We start from the raw sequence: 11,368 nt of genomic DNA on the forward strand, positions 1-11,368 counted from the left end.
CTTCAACTCTAATGTAATTAAAATTGCACATTACACTTGCAGTTCAAATATTCATTTATTTTCTATATTGTTGTGTTAGAAAACTTAAAGCATTTTAACTTTTACAGATCATTGAATTTAGGCATAGTTGAGTGATAGAAATTTTGATGACATTAAGTAAACTTATGACCATTTAATTTTTATTATTTTTATCTTCTTCTTATAAATATATATATATATATTGTAGTTGGATAATATATATTTTTTATAACAATGTGCTAATTGTATCGATGAAGGCACTTTCAACATCAACTTAGCTATGTTTACTTGTGTGAATTGCTTTAACAACATTAGCAAAGGTCTCCAACGTTAGTTCTAATTTCTCACGGGGATGATCGTGGAATAGTAAAAAATGTATACGAAATGGTATTATCCCTATTGATTGATGGTGTTCACTCACTAACTAGAGTTGAATAAAGGTGTTGCATAATTGGAGAATTCGATGACATAATTTAGATTCTATTTGGAAATGTTTCAAATTATGAACGAAACAGTGATTGGACGGGATCATAAAGGTGTTGCATAATTGGAGAATTCGATGACATAATTTAGATTCTATTTGGAAATGTTTCAAATTATGGACGAAACAGTGATTGGACGGGATCATAAAGGTGTTGCATAATTGGAGAATTCGATGACATAATTTAGATTCTATTTGGAAATGTTTCAAATTATGGACGAAACAGTGATTGGACGGGATCATACATAAGAATTGTCTATAGATTTTCGAATTAAATTGATGTTGGCGATAACTCAAATATCATGTTTTAAATTATAAATTACACGATAATTTTGGCGATAACTCAAATATCGCCTTAGGAACCAAAAGGAGTAGGTGATCAAGCTGAATCGGGCTTTGACCCGTTAGGCCATACAACCGTAAGCGTTACGACGCCGTATCGAAGCAGCCTTAAAACATTAGTTTTATGGAAAATGTGCACTCACCCAGCGGACTCGGACCCATAACTGTAGCTCAGCTGACATTTTAAGCGAAGACTGTAAACCCTAGAGCGTAAATTGTCGATCCCCGTGAGGATAAGCAGGAGAGGAGGAAGATTCCGATCAGATCGAATCGAATTAAAAAATGGCGATGGCTGCATTGAGGCGTGAGGGAAGGCGTTTCGCCACACCTCTCATTTCTCCCAACCCGACCAATGCTCTTCGTTCTTCCCTCATTCCTTCCCAGTTAGTTTTCTTCCTTCACTACTTTTTTTATAATCATTTTTCTTTTTGTATATATAAATATCTGTAGACGGTAATGGCTCACTTTTTTATTTTCTTATGCATATCTGTTATTGTACACTAGAGCATTTTTATTAACAAATTCCTAAAAATTAATGTTTATGCTGGCGAAGCTTGTATGAATTTCACTGGATTTAGATTTGTTGGTGAAATGATCATTTACGTATCGTAATTGGATATCCCTTTTTTTTAGATTTAAGAATATAGTAGTTATTTGGTCAGAAGGAAGGATGTTACCTTTAACTTTGACTTTATAGAGAGTTGTAATTGACATGGTCTGAGATTGGATAGTTGATTTTGGAACTTGAAAAAGGTACAGAATGTTAAGAGATTTTTGGAACGGAAGTTGCAAAGAAAACAATTGTAGAAACTGAATAAGTTCTCATTCTCAAAAATAAAAATGACAATTGGAGAAATCGATGAAGTTCAAATAATATCTAGTAATTGTAACTTTTTTTTCCGATGGATTATGTGAGGTTGCTGCACTGACATGTAGTATGTTTAAGTGTGCCTTTTTATATCAACAAGAGAGTGATGATCTCCCTTTCTGCTTCTATAGCAGTCTCATGCTCAGCAGTCAGCACCTTAGCTTAAAATGATATAAGTATTATTATCCACATTTTTTCTTTCAATCAAAATTATTCTGTTATGTTTCAGGAAAAAAAAACGAATTATCCTGTTCTGTTTCATAGCAATTCACTTTTATGACATATATTTATATGCAGGGAACCAGTCTCGTCAGGAGTTCGATGTATTTCAACTCAAGTTGGTAAGATTTAGCCGTAATCCTTTGATGCGCCCTAATTTCCTTTTTCTCTCCTATGTTCTCGTTAACTTCTCTACCAACTTTCTTGTTGGCTACATTAAGTACATTGAGCATTCCCTTGTGCAGTCAGAAACCGGATGAAGAGTGTTAAAAATATACAGAAGATTACAAAGGCTATGAAGATGGTTGCTGCTTCAAAGCTGAGAACTATTCAAACTAAAACTGAAAATTCACGTGGCCTATGGCAGCCATTTACTGCTCTTCTTGGTGACACTCCTAGTAAGTTCGTGATTATGTTGTCTGGATCTAACTAAATTATTGAATCAGTTAGCGGAGAAAGTGGTGAAAGGGTAGGGATAAATCACCTTATGGACTTTTCATGCATCCTTTCTTCTGCTGCCTATTTCTATTTAGCTTATCTAGTCTGTTCCTGATTCTCAGATTAGTCCTTACTAATTCTAATGTGTAACTGCTCCCTAAGGGTGTGGCACTAGTGGTCAATGAAGTGGAAGGAGACCATGAGGTCTCAGGTTCAAATTCCAATGGAGTACAAAAAATAATAGGTGATTTGCTTAGCCCTAGTGGATTGAGTTACCCGGCACCTGGGCTTGTGCTAGTAGAAGGTAGCACGTACCCAGTGAAATAGTCGGGGTGTGAGTAAGCTTGCCGGAACACCACCATCATAAAAAAATAAAAAGGAAAAAGCCATTGAGGTGGAATTAGTCATAATTTTTTGCATTTCAAGCGCAACCTCAGTAACCCGGAGATTGTCTAGCAGGGTTCATGTCACAACCCAAAACCTAACCCGTCGTGATGGCTCCTATCGCGATACTAGGCAAGCCGACCTTTCCAAAACACCTTCAAAATTTAACAGAAATGAATTAAGACATTTAAAACAACCGGAGTTTCTCATAAATATGGGGTAAAACCCAAATGAAACATAAGTGCGAAAAAATAGCCCGGCATCGGGGTGTCTCTAAGTCATGAATCTAGAAACAGAGTCTACTACAGTCAGTGTTGTGAAAAGCGCTCGCTTCAGTGCTTAAAGCGCGAAGCGAGACCTCGGGCCCTTCTGTGATGTGAAGCGTAGCAGGTTGAATAAAGCGAGCGCTTCTGCAAAAAAAGCGAGAAGCGTAAAAGCGACAGAAGCGAGCGCTTCTACATATTAAGGGTTGCCAACGTTAAAAAATTTAAAAGTTTATCAAGTTCAAGCCCAGGTATGTGATTTCTTCCTCCTTTTTCTTTTTCTTTCACTGTTTCAGTCCCAAAATAGCAGCGAAATGCTGGCAAATTATTTTTTCCCTTCAGTTCTTTTTCTCATTCTCTTCTTCATCTACTTCTTCTTTTTCTTTCACTGTTTCAGTGATAAATTGCAGCGAAATGCTGCCCAATTTTTTTCGTTTCAGCTACTGCCATTTTTTTCGTATACGTACTGCCATTTTTTTCATTTCATTTAATCTTGTAGAAGAATATGATGCTCATTTTGTGCTTTAATTGATGCTACTCTTTAGTTTTTACATTTAAGTATTGAACATTTGCTTACAGTTACATGTGTTGTCTATGCAGTATTGTTTTTTTTTTTAAAAATTCCGGTTCACTTCAAAAAAGCGAGCGCTTCGCTTCTCGCTTCTCGCTTTAAGCGAAAAGAGGCTTGTCGCTTTTTCTCGCTTTTCACTCTTCACGACACTGACTACAGTTTGTGCCAAATGCCAATACAAGAGAGAAAAGATAATAAGAAAGTAGAAACAAGGACTGCGGACGCCGACAACTACCTCGTAAGTCTCCGATAATCAGCCCGCGCATGAGCTCAGCGTCCTCCAGAACCGTACACATTTGGATCTGCACATGAAGTGCAGGGTGTAGCATGAGTACAACCAACTCAGCAAGTAACAAAATTAAATAAGGAACTGAGAAGCAGTGACGAACTATAATAATACATATCATTTCAAAAGTTTTCAGTAAAGAGTGAACATGCTTTCAAATCCGGTGGTATAGGTCAAATCAGTTCGGGCTCAAATAAAACATATATGAATCTTCCAGAAAATTTCACAACATCAGATAGCAACTAAGTGCAACAATAAATAAATGCAAGTACAACCTCTCAAAGCAACAGTCACTCAACTCATCTCAACAGCTCATACTCTCGGCTCTCAGCCCTCAATACACTCTCAATAGGTACCTGCGCTCACTAGGGGTGTACAGACTCCAGAGGGGCTCCTTCAGCCCAAGCGCTATATTGTTGCGGCGTGCAACCCGATCCACATATATATAGTCCGAAGGCTTGTTGCGGCGTGCAACCGGATCCAATATACCTCACAGCTCGTCACTCAGGCCCTATCTAAGTCACTAATCTCTCCAGCCCCTCGGGCTCACAGAATATCATAATAATTAGCCCAAACAGAGAATACAACAAGTATCAATAAGAAATGAGAGGGAACAGAGATATAATACACAAGTAAGACTATGACTGAGTACAAGACAACAATTGACAGTCAATTCAACAAGTATACGACCGCTGCGGGTCCCATCAGTGATATCATATGGCCTAAGCATGGTTTCTAACATGAAAGGTAGTCAATTATTCAAAGACAAAGAAAAACAAGTAATAACAATGAAAAACAAGTAATAACAATGGCTATTCGACTTTCCAGTTTCACGGGACGAACCAAGTCACAATCCCTCACGGTGCACGCTCGCACGCCCGTCACCTAGCATGCGCGTCATCTCCAAATATTCACATTATACCAATTCTCGGGGTTTTGTACCCTCAAAACCAGATTTAAGACTGTTACTTACCTCAACAACGTAGAAATCCTATTCCGAAATGCCCTTGCCTCTCGAATCAATCTCCAAACTCCCCGAATCCAGCCACAAGCAGTACGATATAATTAATATAAGCTAAAAGAATCAATCCCACAAGAAAACACGAAATTATAAGCCAAAAATCCGAAATTGGCCCGATCCCGCCCCCCGGCCCACGTCTCGAAATCCGACAAAAGTCACAAAACCCGAAAGCCCATTCACTCCCGAGTCTAACCATACCAAATTTACTCCAATCCGATAACAAAATCCCATTTAAAATCCCAAAAATTTAACTCAAGAACACTTCATCTTCTTCTCTAATTTTTCACCCCAAATCACAAATTAGATGATAGAATTAAAGATATAATCATGGGTTTTAACCAAAACCAAGTAGGAATCACTTACCCCAATCAACTCCACAAAAATCCCTTCAAGAATCGCCCAATTCCGTGTTCTCTAGTTCAAAATATGCAAAATGGGTTCAAACCCTCGTTTTTGAAATTAATATTGTCTACCCAGATTTCCTTCTTCGCGAATGCGACCGTCCTCTCGTGTTCGCGTAGACTAACTCAAACTGCCTCTCAACTTAACTCTTCGCGAACGCGAAGCTTTGCAAACTCAGACCTTCGCGAGCACGTCCCTCACCTCGCGAACGCGTAGAACAAAAGACTGGGGGTCCCCAGCTGCCTCACTCCCTTTCGTGAACGCGACGCCACTCACGCATTCGCGATGCACACACTGCCATACCTTCGCGTTCGCGTCATCTCCTTCGCGGACGCGTAGAGAAAAATCTCACCAACTCAGAAACACTCTTCGCGAACGCGAGGCTCCTCTCGCGAACGCATAAGAGGAAACCAGAAAAAAATGCAGCAACGAATATTAGCTATCTCATCAAGGCCAAAAATGATCTGTTAACCACCTGAAACTCACCCGAGCCCCCCGGGACCTCAACCAAACATACCATCAAGTCCCAAAACACTATACGAACTTAGTCGAGCATTCGAATCACTCAAAACAACATCCGGACACACACAAACGACGCTGAAACCTACCAAACCACGTCCGATTGACCTTAAATTTTGCACGCAAGTCAAAAATGGCACCACGAACCTATTTCAACTTCCGGAAATCCAATCCGACTCCGATATCAAAATTTCCACTGCCGGCCAAAATCGCCAAAATTCCAACTTTCGCTAATTCAAGCCTAATTCTACTACGGACCTCCAAATCACATTCCGGACGCGCTCCTAAGTCCAAAATCACCTAACGGAGCTAACAGAACCATCAAAATTCAAATCCGAGGTCGTTTTCCCACAAGTCGACATCCGGTCGACTTTTCCAACTTAAGCTTCCAATTAAGAGACTAAGTGTCTCATTTCACTCCAAAACCACTCTGGGCCCGAACCAACCAACGCGGTAAGACATAATACAACTGTAAAGCACAAAAGAAGCAAAAATGGAGGAAACGGGGCTATGACTCTCGAAACGACCGGCCGGGTCGTTACTGTTCACTGGACCACTGAGAATGTTTATCCCCAGATTATTTTGTGTGAGATACTTCGTGAATGTGGGAAAAAGGATAATAGGAAATTGTCCTCTTCTCTTTCTGCCTGTTGATTTGCGGTCCAATATCAATGTTTTATGCATTTTGATGCAACGACTAAATTTACATTTTGTGAAAGGGTTTTGCCGCAGCCTGAATACGTTTTGTTGAGGAGACTTTCTGAGATACATTTAACTACACCAAAGTTTATATATTTGATGCCATCAACTTTAAGCAGTCAACAAGAAATCTTCGGCTGATAACACATCTAACATTTGTTGCTTCAGGTATTGATGTCAAGAAGAATGTTATAGTTACCATTTCCTCAGACAAAGGTCTTTGTGGTGGAATCAATTCTACATCTGTCAAGATAAGCAGAGCTATTCATAAGTTGAATTCTGGTAAAATGCAAAATTGTTTTATATTGACTAAATTTGTTCTTCTGGAATTAGTTTAATATTTCTTTGTTTGCAACTACTAGGCCCTGAAAAGGAAAATAAGTATGTTGTCGTGGGGGAAAAGGCTAAGGCTCAGCTGTTGCGAGATTCGAAGAAGGACATCGAGCTGATCATGACTGAGTTGCAGAAAAATCCCCTTAACTACACACAGGTTATGATGTGCTTCCTTATTTACAACCTTGTGTGCAGCACGCCCACTTTTTGTTTTCCTACTTTTTGCCAACTATTTGTTGAAGTTGGTGCTGCTGTAGCTTACCCTGTGGTACATGGATTGTTCATTTGCCTTGGCGTACCCTTGTCGAACTGGTGTGACATGGGTGATGGTACTTTGTGCAGATTATTCAAAAACAGGCAAATTAGAAAGAGACTGTACCTGGCCGAATTATAATTTTAAAAAGGGCTGCATTTACCTTTATGGGATGCTTCACACAAACACTTTACGTACCTGCTTCAGATACTTGCACACAACTTAATTGAATCCAGACCATTAGCCAAGTCCATGTAATATAGGGCTCACATTTTTTTTTTTTGAGGTTTGACCTGTACATGAATCTATGATATAATCTTTATGTTGCATTTTCTTTCCGAAAAAGTAGACATTTGAAAGCTATGTCTCACTCGCCTTTAATTTCATTTTTCAGAAAGTCAACTTCGGCTGATTTAAATTCTTGTTGAGTTTTATACGTGTAAAGCAAACAAACTTTCCTTTTTTTCTCAAAAAACATGTTTAAAGCAAACAGTTTGATTGCAATGTTGCAACTTCAAATCTTTGTGAATTAAATGAAAATCTTATAGTGCCTGATAAGTATTGGAAGCAATACGTATGCACTGAAATAATATACCAACAGCTGTTTTGTATTGGCTTCTGTACGCTTTTCCTTCTACTGATATATATAATGTCTCTTGCAGGTTTCTGTGATTGCAGATGACATCTTGAAGAATGTAGAATTTGATGCACTGAGGATTATTTATAATAAGTTCCAGTCAGTTGTCGCATTTTTGCCAACAATGTCCACTGTACTATCTCCAGAGGTACCTAAACTGGAAGATCTTGTTGTTCACTATGTTTCTTTTTATTTTCTCTGTTTCTTGGAATAAGTCTTTTGTGATTTAATGTAGGTTGTGGAGAGGGAGGCCGAAGCTGGTGGAAAGCTTGGAGAGTTGGATTCATATGAAGTTGAAGGTGCTGAGACAAAGGCTGAAGTTCTTCAGAACCTAGCTGAATTTCAGTTTTCATGCGTAAGTTTGCCCTTTTAGTGTTATAGCGGTCTTATAAGCTTGTTATTTGTTCTCCACGGTTTCTAAATAGATGTGGTACTGTTTGTGGGGGTTTTTTTTGGGGGGGAGGGGATTGAAATTAGTCTTGACCGTGATTTCTGATGGATATATTTACTGCTAGTAAAATGATTTTTTCAAGGTGACGAATATGATACTGGCGTGTACTTAAAATTGGATCAATGGCAAAATGTCTTTTCCAGGTTATGTTCAATGCAGTTCTAGAGAACGCTTGTAGTGAGCAAGGAGCAAGAATGTCTGCCATGGATAGCTCCAGCAGAAATGCTGGTGACGTGCTTGATCGTCTCACTCTTACTTACAACAGGTCTTACTCTCCACCGTCTCTTTCACACATGCATTTGCACCGTCAAACTCTCAGACATGCTTACACTAGTCAAACAGAAAGACACAGTTTATCTCTCTCAAACTTGGCCTACACATTCCTTCAGACGCTCTATCCGGAAAAAAACAACAACAACAAAAAACCCAGTGTAATCCCACAAGTGGGGTCTGGAGGGTAGTGTGAGTGTACCCCTACCTTACAAAGATAGAGAAGCTGTTTCTGGTAGACCCTTCTATAGGGAAAAAAATTAAATAAATAAAGCCCCTCAAAAGTACCCTAAGCTCTCTACTTAGTGCACATGCTTATCTACATGTATGCAGTTATGAACCTACAAATAAATTGATATTTCCTTAATTGATGTCCAACATACTGCAGATTTGCTAACTAACTGGCTTTATATACACCACTAATAGTGACCAGTGGCTGCTGATACGTCATGATCTAAACAGATGACATTTGTATACTTTTGAGGATAACATATAATTTAGAAAGTTGATCGGTTCTTTTTTTGTCTGTCATTTTTACTGGTCTTTTTCTATTTTTATCTGTGAAACAGAACCCGTCAAGCATCTATCACCACAGAACTGATAGAGATCATATCAGGAGCATCAGCATTGGAGGGTTAGTTGGACAAGCTACTGCTTTTGTCTGATGGAGACAGAATAAAAAATCTGTAGGCTTTCTTAGCACCATGGTTGGCCAATTATCAGTTTTGATTTATGAATAATCTCCCGGTTAACTTTATCTCTGGGAAAAACCGGTTTCACTGTGGCAAAATAGTCACAAATGCCATTTGATCTGTTTCCTTTTATTCTTTGTATCCCGGCCAGAATTGCCATAACTTGGTCAAGAAAATTTTCTTGAAAGCTCTTTGTTATTATGCATGTTTCGTTTGTAAGTTGACACCTAGGCCCTTTCATCAAGTTTCTACTTTGTGAGCTATTCTGGTCTAATGCAAGGACTTTGTGACTGTTTCTAAATCTAATCTGGTTCTATCAGCCTCAAATTTTGCTATGGAACATTTACAGCCATACAGTTTGATTCTATAAAAATATTATGATGTGTAGTTTATGTTGTGCTCTTGCAAAGGTACCCAATTTCTTCAGAATGAAAGTGCATGGTTTAGATGATTGTAATTTTCTGAGAAGCTTAAGTTCATGTCAGTAATCCAATATGCCTATTTAGGAATGAGTGTTCTCTTGTCAAATGCTTCCCTTGGAACTTGCCCTGGGCAATATTTTGACTACTGCCATTGCTAAAAATTTTGTAAACATGACGAGTATAAATATTCAGTTACCGATTAAAAAAGTATTAATGCTAAATTGAGTTTAGGTTTTCGTTTCAGCTTAACAGCAGTGAAAGATGAGCTCATGCAATATAACTGCACTTATTTTCATTAAAATAGACCATACAAATCCTGCACTTATTGTTTGCTTTATCTTTGATGAAGAAACAGAAGATCACTTGCCACCTGCAGCAGATAACTACTATGTTATATTATCTTTCTGATACACTATTGTTGCAGTAGTGTTTCATTGTCAACTTTGCCCCCATTGACAATTTGAGTGTACTAAATGTGTTTTTTCGGCTTTCATATCCGAAATCATGAATAAGCACATCGATGCTTTAGGGGTTGAGGATGGATTTGTTCCCTCAGATGAGACTGTACAACTGCCAATCAGTTTTGGATATCTCCCACCAGTCATTCCCGTATTGAAGTGGAGGAAGTTGCCGTTGCAGCTGTTCATAATCAAGTAGAAGGGGTTTGGGACTAGAGCAAAGGAGGCTACCAGTCTACCCTCCCAAAATAAAGCGTAATAAATTGCTATGCATTTAAAAAGGTTGAAAATTTACTTTCCCTTGGTGTAAATCTTGAATTTAAATATTAAACTCTTTCCTACTTAGGAAAATAGACATTCTCCATTTGTAACCTTGTAAATTAATGCAACGTCGTCCTTGATTAAAAAAAAAAAAGGAGGGGTGCTTTACCCATTCATATTTTGAGAATTTAGAGATTCGCTTGTAAACATTAGCTCGCTCCCATAAAAAAAATTGTTTTATCTATTGAAGACTAATGGTTCTATTTTAATTTATAATTTGTGAGTTACTATGTTTTAGCTTTGGTAATGGTAATAGGAAATAGTATCGCTGTTGAAAGTGTACCAATTCTATATTCCTTTAATCTCTAGGCATAGAAAAAGTATAATCCACATATTTCTGGACAGCAAATGTCAAACTCAATCAATAGGTTGGAGCTTAACCATTGATATTTTATCTCTCAAGGAAATCAATTGGTCAATTCTTTCAATAACTCTTGGTATTGTTTTGATGCAAGATGGAATCATCTTCAGTGACTATTGTCGTTAGCAAATAGAAGTGAATGGTAATGGTCCTTTCTTGTCCTGATATGTTCGTTACAACTTACAACCCACGAGAGGAATGCCTAAATCCCCACAACGTGACAACATGTTCGGAACTCCACCTTTACAGGGGCTTTCTTCTTCGTCAATACTATATTCCTTCACAAATCTCATCTTTCCTTTTTACATTCACAAAAAAGCTATTCCAAGTTATTATAAATAAATGATTTCTCTTTTATTCCTACGCAAAGCTAGTTTTTTCTTTTGCTAAAACGTTGAATGATACTCTGTATGAATGTTTTAATATTTAAAACGTTATTATAGTGTTGCAATTAATTATATGTCACTAATTCATTGGTGTTTTGCCGTTCTGAAGTGAATAATAGATATATAAATTTCAATATTTCATACCAAAACATGGATGACAATTAAATCTTCAAATTGATGTAGTTTAGTAGTGAAGTAATAGAATTGTTATATTTACTTCTTCTTCTTTTTTATTAAAGGAAATATATTCCACACTCTTCATTTACATGAAAG

General features: G+C 37.8%; 1 protein-coding gene across 1 annotated transcript; it reads left to right on the forward strand.

The window, feature by feature from the left end:
- The first annotated feature begins 971 nt into the window (after nt 1-971).
- Nucleotides 972-9,487, forward strand: LOC107823685 (ATP synthase subunit gamma, mitochondrial). Its single transcript, XM_016650377.2, has 9 exons — nt 972-1,224; nt 2,007-2,050; nt 2,174-2,326; nt 6,680-6,793; nt 6,874-7,001; nt 7,760-7,882; nt 7,970-8,089; nt 8,329-8,450; nt 9,025-9,487. The coding sequence occupies exons 1-9, from the start codon at nt 1,124-1,126 to the stop codon at nt 9,092-9,094; spliced, it is 975 nt and encodes a 324-aa protein (XP_016505863.1). The 5' UTR covers nt 972-1,123; the 3' UTR covers nt 9,095-9,487.
- The last annotated feature ends 1,881 nt before the right edge of the window (nt 9,488-11,368 follow it).

The sequence above is a fragment of the Nicotiana tabacum genome, chromosome 4 (assembly GCF_000715075.1).
Source record: "Nicotiana tabacum cultivar K326 chromosome 4, ASM71507v2, whole genome shotgun sequence".
NCBI lineage: Eukaryota > Viridiplantae > Streptophyta > Magnoliopsida > Solanales > Solanaceae > Nicotiana > Nicotiana tabacum.